The 25,606-nt window shown below is 36.9% G+C and overlaps 1 protein-coding gene across 1 annotated transcript in view; it reads right to left on the bottom strand.

Annotated features, from left to right (window-relative positions):
- RSPO3 (R-spondin 3) overlaps positions 1 to 25,606 on the bottom strand; it is an 83,864-nt gene that overhangs the window by 50,261 nt on the left and 7,997 nt on the right. The window contains exons 2-3 of the mRNA XM_003781649.3: positions 2,307 to 2,498; positions 286 to 432 (exon numbers count right to left, since the gene is read on the bottom strand). Coding sequence (XP_003781697.1) covers positions 286 to 432; positions 2,307 to 2,498 — 339 coding nt within the window. The remainder of the gene's footprint in view (positions 1 to 285; positions 433 to 2,306; positions 2,499 to 25,606) is intronic.

Raw genomic sequence — 25,606 nt, 5'->3', positions numbered from 1 at the left:
ATAAAATTTCATTCAATAATGATGCAAAATAAATGTATAATGATCAGAATTGAAACAATTATCAACAGTTCCTAAGAAATAATGGAGCACCCACTGGGTGTTGAATTGCCCCATGGTAAGGGGCAGATGAGGCTGTTGGAGCACCTTAAGATTGTATCTTTGTAAAAAGGATGAAAAGAGTCTTTAAGAGACAGTCCTCTAGGTTCACGTGAAATAGGACTCCGGTAAGCACCGCTGTGGAGCCTGACATTATCATCCATTCACATTCCTTCCGGTTTTCCTTACCAATACTGACACACTCCATGGTATGGTTGTTGGCTTCCAGCCCTTCTGGGCAATTGTCGAGGCACTTTCCAAGGTGTAAGTAAAATCCATTTTTACACTTTGTGCAGAAATTTTTGTTGAAACAAGTATCACAGTCAGCTTTGCATTCTGAAAAAGAAAAAAAAGTGAAATTATGCTTTTATTTATTTATTTATTTTTTGAGACAGAGTCTCACTTTGTTGCCCTCGGTAGAGTGCCGTAGTGTCACAGCTCCCAGCGACTCTTGGGCTTAAGCGATTCTCTTGCCTCAGGCTTCCAAGTAGCTGGGACTACAGGTGCCCACCAAAATGCCTGGCTATTTTTGTTGTTGTTGTTGTCATTGTTTGAACCCGCCAGCCCCAGTGTTTGTAACCGGCACCAAGCCAGAAATTATGCTTTTATTATTATTATTATTTTTATTAAATCATAGCTGTGTGCAACAATGCAATCATGGGGTACAGTGTGGTATTTTGATATACAATTGGAGATATTGTCATCAAACTGGTTAGCATAGCCTTCATGTCATTTTCCCAGTTGTTGCTTTTATTATCTTAACTATCAAAATTTTTATGTCAAACACTTGGGGCTCAAAACTATTTTGCCAAACTGAATTAAGATCCCTCTACAATTATCTAGTTTATGCATTTTTATTATTAATTTCAGAATCATTGTACTGATTGCCTTATGAAGTTATTTTATTTATTAATAAGTTAATAAATATTAAGCCAAGAATGTTTATAAAACCAAGAATGTACTCCTATTAAATGATAATAAAATGTTTCATCTGAACATTAATAAAATGTACTGGGATATTGCCTTTGTGCTATTCTTGAGAGCTATTCAACAAGTATTTTATTGTCCATAATGTGCATTATTTTAGGTATTGGTTGACAGCAGAAGAAATAAGGCCCAGACTTCACATTCTAGGTTTACATTCTGGGAGGGAAGATACAATAAACAGAACAATAGTCAACCCTTATATGGCAAATTATAGTAAGCCAGGATTGCTACAAGCACTTTATAATATTAAGTCATTTAAACTTTATACCAATTTGATGAGATTGTCACTACTGTCATTTCCATCTCACAGATAAGGAAACCGAGGTTCAAAATGGCTATGTAACTAGTCTAGAACCACAGAGACACTGGTTTTTGAAACCAGGCGGTCTAGTTCCACAGTGATAGGCGTTCTGGAAAAAAACAGCAAAAGGATGAAAAAATAACAATAGAAAAAGGTGGGGAAAGAGATAGAGAATAACTAGTAAGGGGAACAGGCTGATTATTTTGGCTACAATGGGTCATGGAATGCTTCTCTGAGAAGATGACATATGAACAAAATGTTCAATGAAATGAGCGGGGCAGCTTCACAAAGGTGTGGGCAAAGAGCTTTCCAAAGTGGCAGAACAGCCAGTGAAGAACCATCATTGCAAGGCTTGAGGTAGGAAGATCTTGTAAGAAGGCCAGTAAGGGTGGCGCTAGATGGCGGAGGTAGAGTAGTAGGAGGTAAGTTTGGAGAGATAGGCAGGTATGCATGTGATATCTGTACACAGAAGTGATATTTCCTAATTTAAAGTTTTAAACGGCCACTCGGATTACAGAGTAGAGAGAAGACTTTCAGGGTCTAGACAAGAGTGCTTCTGATATTGATTTCCAGTTGATAAATAAATGCTTGTTTGCTATACTGGAATCCTTGAAGCCAAAACAGCTGAAATCATTCTTCAGGTTATTGAACTTCAGATATTAATGGGAACTCAGATGGAAATGAAGATTCCAGTAATTCTCTATAAGTTCAATGAGTAATGGTCATGTTCTCAATCTTCACTTTTATAATTAAAAAAAAAAAAACCACTTAAGTGCTTTTTTGGTAAGTATGGTTGAGGCCAATTATCAGATAAACATTTTTATTCACATAACATCAAATATCACCAATATATGAGAGGCCATTTCAACTTGGGAAAGTCCCCAAGGATGAGATAAAAATACAATTTTGTGTAGGCACTTACTTGTACACTTATTTATATCTGGATATCGAGTTCCATAATATCCACTTGGACATGAAGAGAGACACACTCCAATCTGCTTCATGCCAATTCTTTCCAGAACAAAAAATAGTCTGGGCTTACATGACAAACATCCATTGTAATCTGAACACGTTGCACAGCCTCCTTGGCAGCCTTGACTGACGTTAGGATGCACTGGGGAGACAAATGGAAAGGCAAAAACAAAGGTTAAATCACATGTGTAGATATAGAGGTTAAATGACATTTTCTGGGCAGGCCGTACATTTTCTGTCATTAGCTTTCAATTTGGTAGTAATGAGTAAATGTGGTAAGATTTTTTCCCTATCTTTTTTGTGATCTTGTATTTCCCTTTAGCATATTTGTTGTTTTTCACTTCAAAGTTCTTCAAATTTGAGCATTTGAAAAGTAAGAATATATTTCCTCAAAGGACTTATAGAGTATGCATGCCTGAATCTGATACTCTCACTGAAATACCACCCTGGGAGGTCAGAGACTGGTAATTTTGTGCTCATTACACGTTGAAATTAATACTCATTACAGTAGTTTTGCTTTTCATTTGTATGTTGGATGATAAGTACATGCTTCTCATTTCTTCAGCAAGTAAAACAACATTCATTGGGACAGAACCTGAATAAGGACCCTAAGTTCTATAATATCTCTTTTCAACTATGGTCAATTAGAAAACACAATTTTCTTTTTGATCCAGTGTGCATTGATTATGAAAGTATGTTAGCTATTCAGAAACTCCCTTAATGCTTTCTGGAAATATTTCTTCTCATGAGAGGTCAATATTACCAGTTCAAATTGATATAATAGTGAAAATGTAATATTTTATCTTGCCAGCATTTCCACATGGATCATATGTAACTATTTAGGGTAGTTGACATACAATATTTTTGTCTTTGGGGAGACATAGTTTCTGTGCACTCAATTTTCACTTACTCAAATTGAATGTATGTTTGGTGAGGATGGACCTGTCTACCTTAGGGATCATCACTAAACATATTCCAAAGTTTCCAAGAGACACCACTATGTCAGATCAGTGTTTGTTAGCACGTCTGAGCAAAATTTTAATTTTATGCACCCTGAAATTTTTGTCAATAAACGAACTGTTTGGGAGATTTATGTTTATGTTTACAACTTTAAATCTTCTGACAATTAATCATCACCACCTATGTGTAAGCTGGTAGAAATTGTTGACTGTGTGTGGGGGTCTCCCATGTAGTTGGTGTGTGAGATGATTTTCTTTCTTAATGTATTCTTGATTCAAATATAATATTAACAGCTTATAATCCTTTCTGAGGCCAGAAGGGAAAAACGATCCTTTAAGATGGGAAGGTTGATCCATAGGAGTCTAAAGCCATCTCAAGTGTATTTCCAACTTCTTTTATTGGTAGTGGAAGAGATAGGCCATGATGAATCTTGTCATTCTTAAATCTGTCTTTACAGTGATGTTTAGTTACTAAGTTCCTACCACAAACACAAGTCCCTCCAGGCTCAGTTAGAAGGGGACCCATAATACCTAATGGGGCATGGGGGTTAGCTACAGAGAGGTCATTCGGTTGAGCGGCATCCTCTGCCTGTAGGAAACCATCTCTGAATCAGCCACAAGAACCACAAGCAGTTCATTCTCATTCCAAGACGTTTTGTAAATAAACTGAGGAAATGTGTGGGGGAAGGGAAGTCTGCTTTTCCTGTACATGTTCCTCTGTGGGGTGGGGCAGTCATATAAAGTGGCACAGGAGGTTTAGACATTATAGGGCCTGGGGGACTTGTAAGTGAAAACTGCTTTCCAAGTAACAGGGTCATTTTTCATGCCAGTAACTCAGCATCGGAGACTTACAGAAAATGTGTATGTATTTTAAGCTTGACAACACCCCCCAAAAGGAAAAGGGGCAAGGGAGCTCTGTGTGTTCAGAATCAATTTCAAGAAGCAAAGTGTGCAGGTAAAAACCTATAAAACCTTTTCATAAGAATTGCCTGTGCAAAAGTGGACCTCAACTTGAAAGAAAATCACTCCAAGCTTAATGGACTAAGTGAGTCTGGGTTTACTGAAGGTGGATCAGACTGGTCCATGTCAGTGTATCTCTATCTCTGAAACATGTCTGTGGAGAAGAAACACAAAATTTTCATTTTATGCACTCTGAAATTTTTGTCAATTATGACATAACTTTATATAGATCAGTTATTAGTACAAATATCATTTTCATATTTAGAGCATCAAAACTGGTATTCCTTAAGAAAAAAATTCATTTAAAAAATTAGATTTTGATGTTTGGAAACTTCTCCGAGAGCACTCTGTTTGGGTCTCATGATGGGTAACAGTTTGCACTAAAATTATGAGATGTGCCAAAATACCTTGCTCAATTCCCTCTTTCTCTAAAGCTTTTATTGATGAAATGCAGTACAGTCAACACGGTGCCATAATAGTTCCCTTTTCTTTTTCTTTTTATACTTCAGCTTTTTAAACAACAGTTTTTCAAAAAACAGATTTAAAAAAATCAACTGTTGTCCCAACTTACAATGAAATTTTCTGCTAGTTTTTACAGATATGTACAAATCCTCAAAATCACTAATTACACTGAGATACTACTTTATGCCAGTCAGAATGGCCTCTAATAAAGCCAAAAAACCATAGTTGTTGGTACAGATTTGGCAAAAAGGAACACCTACACACTGTTGGTGGAAAAGTACACTGGTACAACCTCTATGGAAAACAGTATGGAAATTCCTTAAAGAAAGCAAGTAGACCTACCATTCCATCCAGCAGTCCCACTACTGGGTATCTACCTAAAGGAAATGCCATTTTATAAAAAAATAAAAGAAAGACAGCTGCAAATGAATGTTTATCATGGCATAATTCATAGTTAGAAAGATATGGAAGGGCTCATCAACTGAGGAGTAGATAAAGAAAATGTTGTCTATGCCTATGTGGTCTTGTTCCCACCCCACCAAATAATTAAATAGCTTGAAAAAATATAAGCAAATGTTTACATCTAAGGGAAATTTACAGAGCATACAGAGGACAGAGGGACATATCTGTGTTTATATAAACTGTGTTTATATGTATGTATGTACATATAACACACACATAGATACACACCATGGAATACTAATCAGCCACGAAAAGTAATGAATTACCGCCTTTTATAGCAACTTGGATGGACCTGGAGGCCATTATCATAAGGCAGTATCTAAAAAATAGATAAATGCCACATGTTCTCACCTATTTGTGGAGCTAACCAAAGGAGATATGGGGTCATAAAGAGCAGTAATGGACATTGGAAACTATGAAGGAGGAAGGTGGGAGTGAAAGATAAAAATATACCTATGGAGTACAATGCACACTATTCTGGTCACAGGTAGAAAAAGTCCTGACTCCAGCATTATCTATGTAACAAAAAAAATTTTTTTCTATTTGTTTTTAATCAGTAAATTCTGAATAGAGGCAATGAATCTGGAATATGAAATGATGACAAACTTCATCTCTTCATGAAGGTTGAAATACTTGGCTGTGGGAAGAGACAAATTGAGACTATGAAGCTCAGATTCCATGAATCTCATTTTTTCTTTTTATGGCTGAGTAGTGTAACAGTTGCTTTCTTGAATGCTGTATAAGGATCACTCAAATTATTCAGTCAGGATTACACAACCAGATACACATTTCCCAAACTTCATCTTAAGGAAAGAGCTTTACTTTTTATATGAAAACCACAGAAAACTTTGGTCTGGATTGACTGTAACAACCCTTTTAGCCATAAAATCTTGTGAATCTAAGACAGGATTTTACTTTCTCATGCTTCTTTCTTCTTTCCCCCCTTCTAATACTAACTTCATTTTTCACTTATGAATCCCTTTTTTTTTTTTCAAACAATATTTCCTACTGTTATTTCATATGACCAAATAGAGATGGTAGTCATGGAGAGGTAGGGGAGTTTCTTAGACTATCTGGCATTTGAATTTAAGTCTTAAAACGTGCTGGAATTCACCAGTGGCCATGCGTGGGTAGATGTAAATGTAAACTTTTAGCCAAACCGAGAAGACTGGCAGGAATATGATGCAACTGGTGCCTAAGGAATGGGGAAGATCAGGAAGACTGGAGGCATAGGGTAGATCTAGATTAAAAGATTCTTTGTGGGTTAGGCCAAGGAGATTATTCTGTTGACATGGGGGAATTTCAATCCAGTGAGTGATATGGTCAGATTCATGTCCCTGGCAGCATGACAAGCATGGAAACTAGAAGACTAATATAATGAACAATAACTGATATAGTTGACAATAACTTATGACGTAGCAGAAGCAGTATAATGTGGTGAGGAAGGGATGTGTGTTCTAGGATATTTAGGAGGTGGAAGCAATCAAACTGAATGTTGATTGAATAGGTAAGGATTTGAGAATGTGTTTCTAGTTGCAGCCAGTGAGTAGAGAGAGGAAGAGCTACCAGGAGGACAGAAGCCTGAAGTTGGAGGGTGGGGCAAGATGCATAGAATATTTGCTCTTAGCTGCAAATATAAACACGGCTTGGAAACACTAATTTTGCAGATTTTATAAAATATCAAGGAAATGATGGTTAATAGAGGGAGCTGTGGGAGATGCACTTGTGAGTCTCTGGTGGTGGTAACTTAATTTAAAAAGACATCATGAAATGGAGATGTGTTGAAAATGACAGAAAAGGAAAGATAATCCAAAATAAGGGACACTCAGTAAGAGGGAAAAATGTGTTATTATCAGCAGATTTTTATAATGCTTTGAATTTATTTATCACTTTTGCTTTCAAAGCATGGATCTTATAAAAAGCTAAATGATCTACTGTAATGCTTTGTGATTAAGTAAGTAAGTAAGTAGAAGCTGTCAAATTCATTTATTTGGAAACCCCCAAGTAGGACTCTAAGAAACGCAGTAACTTACTGAATAAATAGTGAGCAAAGTTTAGAACTTAGATCTTTGATTTCTGGTACTTACCTCTTTCTACGTAAATGCATAACAGGGGACAGATATGAGTGGGAAGATGGACGTAATTCATAAGAATTTTAAATTGAGGTCTTCTGATCACAAATATGTTGTATACACATTAAAATTAATATGTCTTTCTTTAAAATTAAGAAAGACGGAAGCGTCTTTTCTTAACTTCTTATGAAGCTTAAGCATATGAAAAGAGCATGTATTTGTTCATAACTTAAATGTATTTGCAGAGTCTGAACTGAAAACATTCCCTGAGTGAGGACTTCAATTTCTCCAGCTATTAAACAAGCTATTCCTACTCTTTATCCGATAACCTTCAACTTGTGATAATATAACCCATGGAATTGTTCCTAGGGCCCTTGTTATACTGATGAGTGTTAATTCAACTTTGATCAAACATCCAGAACACGGAATTTTAAATGGAACAAGAATATTTGGTAAATATACAATGTTTGGCTGCTTATTTTCCATGTTTATGAAATACCCAACCATATACAGTACTAGAAACTAAATCTGTTTCCATAACAATTTAAGTGTTCAAGGATTTGCCTTACTTTAACACCTTCCATGAAAAGCAGTTATAAATGTACTATTATCTATTGTAAATTGCTATGTGAAAGAAATCTATTATCGCTTCATGCCAATTACCTCTGATGGTCATTTATTTGTGGCTGAGAATTTCCAGAAATACAAAATTCAATAGACTTTAGATTAATAAAATAGGTTTAACTGGGTTCAAAGCAGTACCAAATATGTGAAAATAACCTGTTGGTTTTGTAATTTAATTAAAATCTAATAGGTTCAAATTTGGTAAAAGTTATTTTTAACTACAAAAAGTGGTATAGAGTCCCCCTAAGGGATTTTTGTCCTCACAGCATACACTGCTTGTTCTTCTGTACACAGTGGCCTTAAGAGACAGGATATACTTAATGGGCACAATTTAGGGATATGGCACACCTCCTAGGTACGGGACACATGGCAACTGGGACTATCCCTAACAAATGCAGACATGGTAACCTATTGTAACCTAATGAGTTGTACCCTCACGTTAACATGAAATTTTAAAAATAAATAAAATAAATCAGGAAAAATAAAAAGAGATAGGATACAGAGAAGAAACCAAAGAAATTTCATAACCAAAGTTATTTTTACATCTGTTCTTTCCTCCATGCCTTCTGTTTTTACAAGTATGTTCACATTGATCATATAGTTCTGAAGGAAGGGGTCTGGTTGGTTGGATAACTTCTCCATAATTTTATTGATAATTCCCAGCTTCTACATAGGGTGGCTATTTATTGAATAGGTTCTCAATAAACTGTTTGTTTATTATTCAGTGAATGAAGGGAGTACATATAATAGAAGGGATAAGCTATTTTTGTGTGTTTTTAAAAGTAATAATTAGGTTAAAACAGGAAGTGCCTAATAGAAAGTATCTGTAATAGTTGATTTTAAATGGGCTATGTCTACGAATATCTGGTAAAGAAATCATGTTCCAAGTTACATACGTTTTGAGTGCTTCACTATACAGTAAGTCATTCAAAATAAAATAATCAAAGTGTTTGCAGGTATCATTTACTTCAATCATCTGTTCACCTAAAGAAAACGTGAGGTTCTTTGCCTAAGTTAGGACAGCACATTTTTACCGTATCCTGGGACTGGATTGTTACAGAGTCGTATTTATGTTTAGAGTAATGTTATGGTTACTGGAAATTAAGAGATGTTTTGTGGCTCCTCTGGAATACTTGGCAATATTCACTTTAAGAAAAATATAATGTTAAAAATTTGAATTACTTGGCAGTCTCTTTCAAATTTTGTTGGGTTGATCCAAGAAAATAGTGCAAGTCTACATTTCTTATTTGTTCCTTAGTTAAAGCTTCCAAAGTAGAACTGACAACGGCTAGATCTCCACAACCATTCGGGCAATTTGGGGGAGTTCAATATAGACAGCAAAATACATCCCAAAGCTTTTATTTTTCTCACTGAGCCTGTTCCTCTGCTGTACGTATAGAATCTTTTTTGAATGAATATAATTACTGATTGGTATATAGCACTCTTTTATATTATCAAACTATGGTATTGGGAAGTCTATATTGTATTTTTGGATGAATGATGTCTATATTATATTTTTGATTAAAAATTTGTTGAAGGAGACACATGTTTATAGGTCTGAAGATATATATATATCTTGCTATTTTGAAGTGCTATTACCTGAAGATTTTAATGTTTTAATATACCAACGTATTAATCATTAAATGAATTAAAGTTCACCTGTGGTATTTAAATGTGTATATATGTGTGTGTTTCCATATGAATGTATATATGTATGCATATATATATATATAAACACATTGATGCATGCATACACACATGGGCACACACACCTCCACACTTACTTTGTTAGGTCTTTTACCAAAGGCACAAGCACAGGCATTAATTGAACTGTAACAGCTAGGATAACAGTCTGTTGTATCTCTTGTCTCACTGAATCAACCTTTAATCTGAAAGTTTATGGCAGCACCAAAGGATTCACAGAACTCCTAATAGTCTCAGAGAGGAATGTATTCACGAGCTGTTGAATACAGCCCCTTTGGTGCTCCACCATTATCATTATGTGGGGAAACATACTGTTTTTAATGGACATGATTTCTCTGAGAACTTGGAAAGTCTTTCTTTTTCTCTTACTGAATAATAATTTCCTGCGGGGAGTCTAATATTTATATTCTATAAATACTTCCAAATAAAACCACAGCAATAAGACAAACCTAGACTTAAAGAGCAATTAGCTAGACTTTCCACTAAAATCAAGTCAGCTCAAAATGTTCAGAACATGGCTGAGAAGTGATGGCAGCTGTAGAATCCCTGAAATCTAAGATATGATGAATATTTGGTAGCTAGATGCCAGTTTGGTGGCCCAGGGCTATGCTGCATCTGACCACATGCTACAGAATCAGGATTAGAAATGAAACATTGGCAAAAGAGGGTTTCATTATATATGTGGAGACTTTGAGTAAGGTTTTCAACAAAATTCTCTGAGAGCTCACAATGTGCCCAACACTACATGTGATGCAGAAAATGCAGAGGGAACAAGATTTCCAAGCCCTGATGTTAATCAGTTAATAAGCAAGTAAACCAAGAATTATTAAAGATGGCGAGGAGTGTCGTGGAGGAATTAAACAGGTGGATAAGGCAGTGAATGACTCTAGGACCATCTTTAAATATAGTGGTCAGGGGAAACCTTTTAAGGTTACTGTTTGGTTAAGACTTGGAGAATGTGGAGGGGTCAGTCATGAAAAACCAAGGAAGAGCATCTTAGGAGAGTGGAAGACTGTGGGGAAGAACAGCACATGGGTTAAGGTTACTGTTTGGTTAAGACTTGGAGAATGTGGAGGGGTCAGTCATGAAAAACCAAGGAAGAGCATCTTAGGCGAGTGGAAGACTGTGGGGAAGAACAGCACATGGGAGCCAACAGGGCTGCAGACTGGGAGTGACAGGACAGGATTAGACAAGTGCATGGGAGTCGGGTCTTTGTGGGCTGAGGTAAAGAGCCTAAGTACATTTAGACCCGGTATTCCTAATATCAGAAGGAAAGGAAAGGACCAATTTTGCCAGATAGTTATTTGCTTTAATTTTTGTTAATTTTGCTGGAGCAGATCCAGCATCTTGTATCCCATGAAAATATGTTTTCCTATTAACTTTTAAATCAGAGAAGAATGTTCCAACTAGTAATGAACTTGGGAATTTACATCAAGATTCCACTCTTTGAAGACACTGTGCATCAATTGATGTGTTCTTTGCTCTTGGGAACATTTCATTTCTCCTTTGTTCCTCCCCATCTCCCTCTAGCAGTAATTTTAGTTTCCTTCAAGGTTTTAAGTGTTCCTTTACTTTTATTGGAGTGTGTGTTGGGGGGGATAGAGGAGGAGAAAGAGGAAAGTTATGAAATATATAAGGGTCATGAGAACAAAGAAAGAATAAAAACTAAAAAAAAAATAGTGTTGCATATAATCTTTTCTTGTATTTTTCTAAATTCCTGCTATTAACAATGCCACTTATAAGTCTAAATAATTTAGAACATTGCTGTTTTCACATCTAATATAACCTTTTAAAAAGAATCTCAATATTATATTCTTTTGTTCATTAAATGAATTAATAATCTATGGTCTATATTCCAACTGGATTCTTCAAAAGCAGTGAAAATTATATTTATCTTCCTGTGACCAAATAGCTCACTATAGTGGATACTGCAGCTGAGACTGTAACCAAGCATTTATAGAACAAAAATCGGTTTTCTCCCCCCAATCACAAGTAGAAAATCTGTCCTATAGCTAACACACTCTGCTATGGGTGTAAGTGTAAGGGACTGAATCAGCATCTCCAGCTGTTGCTAAGCGAGGGAAACCTTCCCTTTCTGCAAGTGGCCATGTTCCCAAGTGGAGGTGAATAGAGGACAAGAGGGGCTGGGCAGGGGTAACAGAGACCCAGGTTCTGTAGAGAGCCAGGACCTGTTGATGGGTTAGTGGGTGGTAATAACAGCATTTTTCATGAGACAGATCCAACAGTGTTCATCCAACAGTGGGAATCATTATGTGTTCTGGTCTGGCTGAGAGAGGCTGGCTTTCTTTCTTTCTTTCTTTTTTTTTTTTTTAAAGGGGAGAAATAATTAGAAATCAACATAACCAGAAAATGTGATAGTTTAATGGAAATGAATCTGCCTGGGTGTGAGTCCATGACTACTAACTTCACATGTTTGAATGAAACAAACATCAGTCTGTGCTAAAAACAAACTCTACTTTGTTATATTATGAATAAACCTGGGTCTTCTTGCCACAGAGCATGCTCCTGTAGCATATCTGACGGCTGAAGGCTTAGCATAAGCAAACAGCAGGCGAGGGACTTGTGGTATTTTAACAGGCATGAGAAGGTGTGCAAATAGTAGGTATACCATTAAAAAAATCCAGCTTTCTGTGCTGTATCTAAAGTCCTGGGCAAATAAAATAAATGACTTTTTCTCCTAAATTCATGAAATTGTTGACAGAAGAGGAACACATGTGCACATTCGTGAGCGTGATGCTGTTTGGTCCTCAGCGCATGACTCCCTTCACCCGACCACATTCAGAATCGGGCCCTGCACACTTCCCGGAGGAGCAGAGCGACGGGGGATGGAGGGCTGGCTCTGGACTCGCGCAGAGTTTGGTTTGGAATCTCAATCCTGACATTTTCTAGAAGAATTACCAACATTTATCTCTCTTTTCTAGCTATTTATTTAAAAAAAATTAAATTATTTGACATTCAGAGACAGTGCTAGTTAGTGAGCCTACAGAGATGAACAAAACCAATTATTTGGGGCAGTGCCTGTGGCTCAAAAGAGTAGGGCACCGGCCCCATATGCCAGAGGTGGTAGGTTCAAAGCCAGCCCCCGGCCAAAAACTGCAAAAAACAAAGAAAGAAAGAAACAAACAAAACAATTATTTGTGTGAAGGCGTTCACATACAGTTTGATGATTTCTTTAGTCAAAGGTTGCTTAATCTCTTTGAGCCTGGGCTTCTCTGTCTGCCATTAGGGAACATTTGCTTGATATTTTATACTGAGAAGATCAAGAAAGATGCTATTTAAAGTACCTAGCACTTTTACAGGCACCCATTACAAAAATCAATAGGTATAAGACAGTTGGTTTTACTCAAGAGGTGCTGACTCCATTCTGTGTTGTCTCTATCTGCATTAGAGGCAGCTGACAGATTTATCCAAAAATAGCTCTCAAAAACCTCTTAGCAAGGAGGCTGGAAAGGGGGCAGATGCTGACTCTTCCTTCTAATACAGGAGATGTGAAGATTTCTGTATTAGGAGCCAGGACTCACTAAGAGTCACGGGGATTGGCTACTGGTTAAGGACTATAGACACAGATTTTAATGGGTATCACTGGTAGTCTCACGTGGCATTCTGGGCAAGAAGGTCTATGGGGCTCTAGAAAATCACAGAAGACAAGCACTTACTTAAACTGACTGAAAGAAGTAAAACATGCCATGGAAATGATATCAGGAGGCAGGGAGAAGCCACAGGTCTACACCTGTGGGACCCAAACTCTACTGTATGTAAATATAAACCTGCAGGTGCACACGTTTCACTAGAAGAATTGTTATTTAGAAATGAAGATGGTGGACTCAGGTAGCTGCAGTTACAGGAAGCAACCCAGGTGAGTTTAACACATGTGATTATAAATACTATGCTTTCACTATCACATCATTATTTATACATTATAAATACTATGCTTTTCACTATAAATACAGCATTTATACATTATAAATACTATGCTTTCACTATCACATCATTACAACTTCACAAAGAAGTATCTATTCAGTGATTACCAGAAGCAGTCTTCTAAATACTGATTGTATTGAGAGAGAAAACATCACCTCTGACTCGAGAAGCCTACAATACAATTAATAAACTTGTCTTTTTATATGCTAAAGGCCATAAATATATAAACTAGAAATTTAATGTAACAAGTTAAAAGATGTAGCAACTACTGATAGCTGAGGCATTTGGAGTATAGAGGAGTTAAAAATAGTTATGGAGGCATGTATTGGGTGGTGTACTGGCTTCATATTAGTATAGAGTACACTGGATACTGGCATCTCCATTCCTGTGATACTTTACTAAGAAGAATGTGTTTCAACTCCATCCAAGTTAAATACATGCCCACACAAGAGAAAAATTTAATTCAATTCAAGTTGGGGGGAAGGGGAAGAAGGGAGGACAGAGAAGAGAGAAGGGAGGGGGATGGGTGTGCTCCCACCTAATGGGCACAATATGGGGGTATACGACACATCTTCTGGGAACACAACACAACTACAACCTAACAAATGCAAACACTGTAACTTAGTTCTTTGTACCCTTAAATTAAATAGTTATGGAGGTTGAAAGAAAAGGATAACTTAAAAAAAATAGAGAAGGAGAAAGAGGGAAATGGTATGAACAAACTTCTTTAAGTAGTAATCTATAGAAAATATTTGAGAAGACTCTGACTGTAACTGTGGAATGCAAAAGGATCTTCAAGCTCTTCTTTCTTTAAATTTCAGATGAGAATACTGAGACACACAGAGTTAATTAGCTCCCAGCTGATAAAATCATAAAGCTTTGGAACTTGGGGGTATCTAGTTCAAACCACTTCTCCAATGAAACAAATATCATGATATTTGGGGGAAGCCCATACATTTGCTTTGTAGCAATATTTCTTAACAAACACCCCCTCATCTCAAGCCTCAACTTGTCTCTCAGGAAGTTCTACTACCATATAGAACACTCAGTAAGGTTTCTCTTTTGACCTTGAGACAGTTTGTCAAAGGATGCTTGGTGTTCTGGCCGTGAGTGACTCCTTCTCCCATGATGAGCTCCCATGTGGGTATTCAAATGGGACAGGACCTTAAAGATCTGCTAACTTACTTTGCTAGCCAACAGGAATCTTACCTATAACAAAGATTTTCCCTAATCTACATGTTTTTATGGCCAAACCCACAGAAATTCATATGAATAGTGGAAACCTCACAGTAGATATATGGGGATTGTGTCAGTGCAGGAAAGGTCACGAACTTGTGGAAAAACAAAACAAATACCACCCTATAAGAACTAAGTTTTGTCACTTACTAGCCTTTTAATACTATACTGATCACTTACCGTCTTTGAGGTTTATCTGTAAAATGAGTGTGGTGAGTCCTGCTCTGTCCATTTCCAAAGGGTATTGAAATAAATCAAAGAAGATAATGACGAGAAAAATGTCTCTGCGTGCGTATATTGATAAAAGGTATTGCTGGAAACCCAGGAATAAAATAAGAATATTTTCAATGAGGAAACGGATAACTGTATTTGATGGGAGTACAGTATGTGTAATAGGTTTGTTTTTAAAAACTGCATTTCCATCTTGAGTCTTCTTAGCTTATGGTAACAGGTTATTGTAACTTTTTAAGGGATGACATCTCTTGAAGGCAATAAAAGAGATCGTGAAATAAAGCCTCAGCTAATGAACAGATAATTCTCTCAGAGAAAACTATTATTAAACAAATAAGAAACCAGATTGCCCGAATGCGCATAGAGCACTTCTCTGAAATGTGAGTCCGTAGAAGCATCTGCTGTGTAGCACTTTGGTGTTCCAGAGTGACCACAGGAGTCATTTCTCCTCTTGGCTGTACCAATCAAGATACTTACTTCACTAGTGTCTGTTTATCTTCTTCAGTAACACAAGGAGGCCATGCTGCCTACGTCATCCCCCAGATCTTCTTAGCTGTTACAATGCATTGTACACTGAACAGACACAAGCTCATTCTCTATTTTCTATCTCAGTAAATGCGGAAATATAGTTAGTTGCTAAGGCCATGAATCTAGAAGCCTTCCTCTTCCTCATCACTAATCACCCTTTCCTACAAATGCTACCTCCTCCTCCATTAACAGAGGTGAAATCTTTCCATTTCTTACCACCACTAATGCTACCATTCAGCAATGAGAGGATCTTTTTACAAGCAATAGTTGTGATCTGTTATTGGGCTCCTGCTTTAAAAACAGTTTAAAATCTTTACATTGCCCTTCCCAAGTAACCACTCTGTCAACTAGACCCAATGAATCTCTCTCCTCTTACTTTTTCTCTAATGAGATATTATTTGTTTTATTTTATTTTAGACACTGGTTCTCACTCTGTTGCCCAGGATGGAGAGTTCAGTGGTGCAACATAGCTCACTGTGGCCTTGAACTCTGGGCCTCAAGGCTTTCTCCCAGCTTGGGCTCTCAAAGTGCTGGGATCGCAGGTGTGAGCCACCATGCTGGGCATGCTCATGAAGTATTCATAGTTCTATTTCAGCTGCAGAAAGAGAATTCTCCCTTACTTAAACATCCTATAAAAGACTTAAAGAAAAGCAGAAGGCAATGGAGAAAGCTGATCGGGGGTTAGAAGATCTGGGTGCACATTTTAGGTCGACCATTTCTATGTCATGTTGATCTGTTCCTTAATTGTTTTCAGCCTCAGTTTGTAGAATGGACACCAGTCTATTACAAAATTGTTGGGAGGGTTACATGAGATAATGCATGTGAAAAGAGCTGATAGTTTCCTTTGTTTATTCAAAATCTTCCTCAAGTTAGTGACAACCTAAAGAAAAGAACTGAATCAAGTTATTTTTTCAAGACTTTGAATTTTGGCAACTGTCATCTTTAAAGGAAAGGTCATCAATAGTCCTCAACAGACTTCCATAAGAAATCCAAATAACTTGTTGACATGGGTTTGCCAAACTGGTGTTTTAAGGACATTAGATTGTATGTTCCATGTTGTGGTCAAGAGGTTACCATAAAAGGTTTGAAAAATGCCCGGGAGAGATGGACAAAAATGCACTATTTTTAAATACACAATATTTTAGTGTTTGTTTAATAAAAGTAATTCCAGTTAATGAACAAGTGTGAAAGTTCAGCTATAGAAATTAGTCATGTGCCGAAAATGGAAATTCCCTTAGCCAAACTATGCCACTCCATTACAAGCTTTACCTAACAATGCCAACTGCGTTTATAGTGGACATAGCAAATTTCCGATGATTGTCTCAAACGTCATGCTGAGTGATGACTCCCATTCATTGGTCATAAATTTTAAGACAAGAAAATGCTGGGAGACCTAATAAATTCCAGTCCTTTCAGCTCATCTTCCTCCTACCTTCCTGCTTCATCCTTATGTGCTGTCTACTACTGCTGTATCCCTGTTTTCTGGAGAACAATCTGGGAATGTATTAGACTCATTGTAAACTACCTAATTCATTTCCAATTCTGTTTAAACAAATTAAAAAAAATTATGCACCTTAGAGATAAGACCTAGATGTTCTAATTTAATATTGTGTTTTAATGCTTGCTTCATGTTTTCTTTCCCTAATTTCTGTGACTGCTATAAGGGAAGGTTTCAGGTATGTTTTGCCCACTTTTATAATCTCAGGGCATCATTACTTTTATTAAATAAATAAAAAATATTTGTTAAGTGAATAAACAAATCTATGATATTTTAGCTTGGGCTAAGTTCGATTTCAGTTCTTCTTTCATATTTCCCCCCAATAAGATTTCTTTCTTGTTAGGTAACTTTTGAAAAATATGGCCTGAAAATTCCATGAAAGTACAAAGAGAAGCCTATACCTTCGAAATATTTTTCAAAACTCCATATCTTAGAAATTGTGCTAGACAACTACAGCATACTCCAAGATAGAAGGGGAAAGCTCACTGATCTTCCTGTTGGAGGGGCTTCAATATCTGTTTTCTGCTTTCAGATAAATAAAAGATTATGAGTCCCATTTTGTAGTGATACAACTGAATTGTAGACTAAATGATCTGTAAATTATCCAGCAGTGTGTAAATGAAAATCAATCTCTCTGCCTCCTACTGTGGGATTTTTCTCACTATGGTTCAAACCCAAGAAAACCTGGTTTGTAAGGTCATTAGAAAGACATGATTCTTCTCCAATGAAGTTTATGAAGTTTCCATTTCATATCCCATAGATTCCTTCTTTTATTTTCTTTGCTAAATCATAATAAATACAGTATTCAAGTGGGATTCAATTGGAAACTCAGTAGTGAATGAGTGCCAGTATATATTTGAAGCAAAACAAGAAGAAGAAAAATTCCCTTTAGATGCTTTAATATTATTATGTAGAATTTTTTTTTGTAACATACCTTTCCATAGGAAAAAAAATTAATGTAAAGTTTAAAAAATACAACTTATGCAAAGACGGAAATAAGTCTGGGGATCAATAAGAAGTCTTAGATCGGGACTTAACAACAAAGAAATAGAATTAAAACTCATGGCTTTTTATAGTTGAATGTAGGCCTTACATCATCAAGGGAAGGAGGAAATAATAACTTGTTTAAGTTATGTATACCTTTTCTAGTCAAGTATGGCAGGAATCATTGATACTGTAGAATTAATTTAAATTGAGTCAGTGAAGTCTCTGGTGCCGAGTATATAATAAACATTTGAAAACTCTGTGCAACCAGGAAAGGACAGAAAGGGAACGCTGGTGTGCTTTCACTCCTGGAGCCTGGGGTACCACCCTGTTTTAATAAATGATATTCAGTAAGACCTAAGAGCTCGGTCATTATCCCTTTTAATAGTTCTTGAATAATAACATAGAAACCAGAGCTTACATCAGATCAGATCTCAGATATGTTACTTCATTTTGGTGAGAATGTGGAGAAATAGCCAAGCACTGTGCTGCATTTGAACCAGCAGGATGATTAGAAGATGTGTCATTGCCCCCACCTTTTTAAAACTATTAAAGCTCCAGCAGCTAATTTTTACTACAGCCAATTATAATGGACTCATTTTTCCTACATCTGTGTACATTATAAAAAAAGTCACCTCTTTCCTGATGGCTTAAAATATTTTACAGCTCAAATTACACACAACTCACTCTAATTTCTCTTGGTTCTTTCTTCTTTAGTCTTTTCTCTAGAGTAGTGGTGTATCAAAATCTATGCAGCAGATAGCATCTGACCTGCTGTTGCAAGCATTAATAAGATCTATCATTTAGGAACAGTTACTTACACTTTGTTTAATCTTTAATGGAAAGGATTTCTCTAAATATTTACACCAGAACAGTTGTCAGAATGAATCCTGCAAAATTGCTGGCATACACCCAGGAGCAAAGGGGCTGCTGTGTGGAGGAGGGGAGATTCCTGGTTATATAAATTGAAGCAGCCCTAGAATTTCAGGGAGCTGCCTGCTAGAATATGAAGGGTTTGTATTAACAAAAAGGTACTTCAACATGCAGAGAAGCAAGTATTTGAACAGCCACTTTAGTTTATTGCTCTTGTAAAAATGACTCTCCGTTTGCTTCAGGTTGAAAGTAAAGGGATTGTTTAGGTTTCAGAGATCCAGTAAATAAATTGTCTGTGAGGAAAGAAATTTGCACAAGAAGTGTGAAGAAACACCAAAATTATTCTGTGCAATGGGCCTCGAGGTGGTTAAGGCAGAGAAAAAACTTATTCTTTCCCTGAGAGGCTAAGTAGGGCCAGCACACAAGATTTAGTGAACGTGAGAACTGAAATCTGCCCAGATAAATGCCAAGATAAACACGGTAGTATTTTATAATTAATTCAGCTGTCTGCATATTTATTTTTTTTCTTTGGGATATTCTAAAATCAAGAGTGTTCAACTCATCTTAGCAACTGGTTTAGAATTTGGGGAACGGATGAGGAAGTGAGTTTCAGCTAGAAAGGGTGAAGAAAATGTCCTATATTAAAAAATCTTGGCGATTTTCATTTGAAACATGTTCTTATCTGATGAACTATAGCACTTCTGCTCAACACGCTGTGAATTAAGTAGTTTGGCTAAAAACGAGTACATAAAGTTTTTGAGGTTGTAAACTTTCCTTTTGTAGTGCAAACAACATATTAAGTTAAGAGAAAAATCCTTTAACATAAATTTCTGGAATGTCAGTGAGATGCTGAAAATGGTAGTGGTAGCCTGAAATGGTCTGCAGCTACTCTTACTGTTAAAACTTAAACTTTGCAATGTGGTCACTTAATGTCCACAGGTCTGAAAATGAACGTGAATCAGGAGCTGGTCCTAGAGGCATGGTGCTGGGTGTAATAACAAATGCTCTTTATTATGGTAGGGCATCTATGTAATCTCTCAAGACTAGCTGGCCTCCAAGAGAATCCTACTAATTTGTTAAAAACCCTGGGAAGACGTTGCAGTGACTCACACCTGTAAATCCTAGCACTCTGGGAGGTCGAGGCTGGTGGATTGCCTGAGCTCAGGAGTTTGAGACCAGCCTGAGCAAAGCAAGACGCTGTTTCTACAAATAGAAAAACTAGCTAGGCATTGGGGTGGGATGCCTATAGTCCCAGCTAATTGGGAGGCTGAGGCAAGAGGATTGTTTGAGGTTGCTGTGAGCTATGATACCAGGGCATTCAACCCCAGAGTGAGACCCACTTGAGAAAAAAAAGAAAAGAAAAAAAAAACCCTTTGGGAAGAATTAAAAAGTTGGCTGGATGTTTTTAAAATGCACTATATGAAAGAGAGGCTGGGCGTTTAAAACTCTATTCAGTATTTGTGGAGGGAACTAAGAGGTACCATCTTGAGGACAGCATGAAATAAGAATGTAAATTCAATCCATGGAGGCCAGAGATAGATACCATGTTCAGGACTTATTTCTTGTTACCAAACAAGTAAATGAGGGTCATTTTGGACTCCAGATCAAAAAACACATCAGCAGTTTATGGCCAACCAGTGTTAGTCTATATATTTTGTGTTTCAGGGCCAAAACTACATGCCAAGTGGTACAGGTCCAAGTTTCACTGCTAAATTTCCCCAAATTAGGATTCTTCTATTCTTTGGTTATCTTATTGTCAAATTCAAGAATAAAGAAAACCATATGTATTGTTCCACTGTACAGTGACAAGCAAGTCATTACAATTCTTAGGTGTTCAAAGTGTATAAGGCCAGGGTTTATTTGCTAAATGATACCTGGAAATTAGCAGTTGTCAGAAAAAGTTGGCTGGAAAAGGAATCTGATTTCATTCCTGTAATTTAAAATAAGCAATCGCACATCCAAAGGAATACTAAAATATACTGAAGTTGTCCCAAAACATAAAGGAATTTGAAACTTACCACTGTAAGGACTGTGACCAGTGGTAGCTCTGTTCTTTGTTCAATTAAAGATGCATCACATGAAGTGGTAGAATTTCTTTTCTGAGTATGCTAGCCAATAGTTTCAAGGTCAAACTTCCACTTCAGTTATTAACACAGGCACATTTGTACCCCTTGAATATTTTCCTACGGGAAGGTTTAACGGTCTTTTAACTTTTCATATATTAAATGTTTAAAGTTAGAGCACCACTGATCTGTTGATAATTCCTACTTCACAACTTTTAACACCATGTTTGTAAAAGGTATTGTTTGGAACATAAGGAATCATGATCTTTCTCTTGATCTTTTTCTAGCTTTAGAGATTTTACAACTCCTGTCCTGATGTAATGTACTACCATTTCTTTGTTGCCAAATGTTACTTCAATAGTATTATATCTAAGTTGACCTCAGGATGTTTACACGAACTCCTTCCCTTCCTTTTCCATCCTAGTCATACACCTCTTTTATGAAGACTCTGACTAAATTCCTTGGGTTCTTTTTATCTACTCAGGAAGGGAGGAGGCGAGCTTGCAGGGGTGACAGCAGTAGTTTTCTATGTGGGCACGTGCGCTCACGCGGCAGACAAGGGGGTTTACAAGAGGATGCTGACGGGCACGTCCTGACGGCACGTTTCCATCTCTTGCATGCTTAGGGTGAATAATCTATAGAGGAAAAAAAATTGGTGGAAAGCATTGTATTCTTATGGATTTCCTGCTCTCTGGAACTCATGCTTGCTCCCAACCTTAGGGAGGGGTAACGAGAAGCAATGGCTAAAGCCTGCTGCAATGACCTCCCTTCCAAGGAGCCTGGCTTTCCTCACTCTAATTACTTTTGGCAATTGTGGTTATTGGGATTTGGCCTAGTGACTCACTGGAACCCAAATTTTCCCAAAGAGCCCCCTTAACAAGCAGAATTAAGTGTGACAGGAAGCCCAGACTTCCACCTCCCTTTTACATGGAGCTTTCCCCAGTTTATGGCAAGATTTGAAAATCCTTCATGGACTAGAAAAGACTAATAAACAAGATTTAATGAAGATAACTCCTCAAAGAAGAGCACATTAGGAGTGAAGTACAAACAGCAAGTTCATGACTAAACCACCTACCATAAAACTTAACCTAGTCAGATACAGTTGAAACTATGCTATTTATAGTAGTTTTACTGATCATCAGTAGTCAATTGAAAGTGAGTTGGGAATTTTAAAAACTATAAAAGAAAGGGACATTTATTTCTTGTTAGGAAGTTTCCTAACCATTAAGTTTTTCCTAAAAACAAGGAGGATTTTGTGGCACATTACCAATCATCTGGTTAGACATAAAAAACAGTTGTTTATTATTAAGTAGCTTTGGAGAAGAAATGAATATGTCTGAGACCCCATCTTCAACAGTTTTCCTATTTACTCCCCCACACCCACAGTCTAGTTCAACAGCAAGCCCACTCAGCCACAGTTGGCACCTCTCCCGAAGAAGAGTTCCTATTCTAGGAAGCCAGCCTCTGATATGGATTCACTGTCATGCCCTACTGTGTGCACCTTGCTCTTATTTCTTGGACTCTTTGACACAATTCTCTGTCAGATAGTCTCGTCTGCACCAGAGAGTGCTGCAAGTTTAACAATAACTTTATTGATAAACAACACACAGCTATCAGATTACTTAATATGTTAAACTACTATTTGTTCAAAGGACATATCTCTCCTGTCTTATCACACTCTGCACAAGTTTGTTTTGGCTGTCCAGCCCTCATAAAACTGGCATTGTTTTCAATAGTCACTCAGCTGCAATAGTTATTCTTGATTTAAGGATCTAACAATATTTCTCAGCTTTGCTTGAGAAACACAGGTCAAAAATTTGCTGCGAAGTTTCCAAAATTAGGACTCTTCAATTCTTTAATCATCTTATTGTCAAATTCAAGTATAAAGACAACCACATATCACCACGACTGCTTTTAGAAATACTAATATCTAGGCCCCAGCCCAGAGATTGTTTCATTTTCTTTAGGGTGGGTTCTGGGCATTAGTATATACTATTTTTTAAAAGCTCTCCAGGTGATTCTATTGTGAACTCAGGGCTGAGAATCTCTGTACCAAGTCCCATAAAGCAAGAATTCAGGGTAGAGGTTACTGTTAATGGTCGTGGTAAAAATAATATGAATAACAAATTTTATGAAACACCATAAAGATAATTTTTCTGGATAACAAAAACTAGCCAGTGAAATATCTATTGGGGTTATAAATCACATAGAAGGATTTTGTTTTTTAACTACAAAATTATCAACTTTGCTCACATCCTCATGCCTATGTTAATTTTCTCTTGGATATGCATATCACAGATAGAAAGAATAATCTTAGTGTATTTCACATAAACAGTGAAATCTTATTGTTTCTAATTCAAAAAAATCTGGCAACTTTTTATGCTTAAAAACCATCAATGGGGCAGGTTTAAGGAAAAAGAGAAGGATGGGTAGAGAAAAGAGAGAGATGTGTGTAGGGGGGGAGTACTTGAATACCAGAAGCAACTTCCATAGTAAGTGTTTGAAAAGAACTTGTGGTTTGAGGGTGGTGCCTGTGGCTCAAAGGAGTAGGGTGCCAGCCCCATATGCTGGAGGTGGTGTGTTCAAACCCAGCCTCAGCCAAAAACTGCAAAAAAAGAACTTGTGGTTTGTTAAACAAGGAGGGAGAGAGAAGGAGCAAAGAAAAGAGAGTAAGAAAAAGAAAAATGTAAGGGGGAACTTGAGAAAAGGCTTCCAGGATTGCCTGGAGGACCAACCCAGTGGTTAAGGTGGAATGGAGGACTCAAGCAAGGACCCGGGTTTGGATTCAAGCCTAGACTTCAATGTCAGGTCCATCACCTTTCCGGAATGATAGACTAAAGTGGGACTACTGGCACAGTCCTTACAGGGTGGGTGTGGGTATAAATTGGAATGAGATAAGTTTTGCAAAATCATCAAGTAGAGGGTCTGGCACCCACAGGTGATTGAAACATGGGAGCAATTTAAGTAATTATCATTATCGTAGCACTCAGTTTAACAAATACATGTTCATATGAAGATAAAAATGTATAAATAGAAGAGAAGACATTTGCACATACGTTGGCATGTTATTTTACCTCTTTCTTTTTAGCAAAATGTGACAGGTATTGATCTACTTGTATGACAGCCTTTGTCAAGTTGACCCTGCCTATCCTTTTGAGATCCCTTTGTATAACAGAAGAGAACAATGAGAAACTACTGTTCTTTTTCTTACCAACTTATTGAGCGTATGTTAAGAAAACAGTGTTCTAAAAATAAGCAGCTCACAAATTCTGTTATTTTATATTGTGTGGTAGTGGTTTGAATAATGTGGTTATAAAATGGGGGCTGCTTCACCACTTACGCTCAGGAATGTGCTTTGTATTGGGGTATAATTATAAATATGCTTACCAGCTAGTTTTGGGAGGACTTTTTGGGGGGAGTGAATATAGTACATTGCATTAGTGTGTAGCCATTTTAGAAAGGTGTTTTAAGGTAACTAAATCTACTCCCATGCCAATGCCAACTTCTCAGAAAAGGACTAAGAGGAGAATAAACAGCTTCCAATATAGAAGCCCCAAAATGGGTAAGGGGGGGGGGGAAGCAAGCTAGCTTGTGGCCTGCCTGTTACTGAGGCTGGATAAATTACTCATTGGGGATGTTGTAGATGGAATCCTCAGACTATGTACTTGGATTGGATTCCTTCAAGTTTTATCCCTTCCTAAGATTCTCTTATTTTAAGAGAACACACTTTGTGGAAGGACCTACTTGACAAGTAGCATGCTACTGTTATGAAAAGATACTTGATCCAAATCAAATAGTTCAAAAATTCATTATTACATCTTATGGAAAGTTGTCTTTCACTACCATAAAATGTTTCAAGTCTTCTTATGATCTGTGGCAAGGTAACAGTTCCACAGGCAATGAGACCTCTAAGTATAATATTCAGCTGCGAGATTTGGCAGCTAAAAACTATAGCTCATACCAGAAGCCACTCCTTTATGTAATACAGAGAGTACTATAAAAATAAGAAATCACAGTTGGAATGATATATTAAACACTATTTAAAATAGAAAAAGAATCTTAATGTAATTAGTTTTATTTTGATACCACCAAGAAGAGTGAGGTTCAATTGTTAGCACTGCAAACACTTTTGATAATAACAAACATCCCTTGTATGTGAGTGACTCTAAAGTACTTGTTTCCAGCCCTTGATACTCTCTGAAACTAGTTCAGCATCCCTGAACATTCTTCTGACTTATCAAAGTAAAGTCAGTTCAAAAGAAAAATAGATTTCCTACAAAACCTCCTTCTCTGATTTTTCTTTCAGTTTGTTGCCATCACTTTCCATTCACTCAAACCTGAGTCCTCATTCTCCAAAATTTAGTGCCAAATATGGCCCCCCTCTTCTGCCCCCTTCACATCCAATTAATGTTCAAGAACTGATGATTTGATCAAAAAAAATCATCTGCCATTTATACTTTGTTGCTGAATCATTCACTGTTGTAGGGTAGGGTTTCCTTACCTTAAAGCTAGACTAATAGAATCATCTCTTTTTTTTTTTTTTTCAGATGTTACTAGTTGTGTTTAATGAATTTTTTTTTTTTTTTTATTGAATGGTAACTGTGTACATTGATGCACAATCATTCACTGTTGTAGGGTAGGGTTTCCTTACC

This window comes from Otolemur garnettii, unplaced genomic scaffold (assembly GCF_000181295.1).
Source record: "Otolemur garnettii isolate 467f Iridium unplaced genomic scaffold, OtoGar3 scaffold00002, whole genome shotgun sequence".
Classification (NCBI taxonomy): Eukaryota; Metazoa; Chordata; class Mammalia; order Primates; family Galagidae; genus Otolemur; species Otolemur garnettii.
This window is presented reverse-complemented; position numbering and strand designations above follow the sequence as displayed.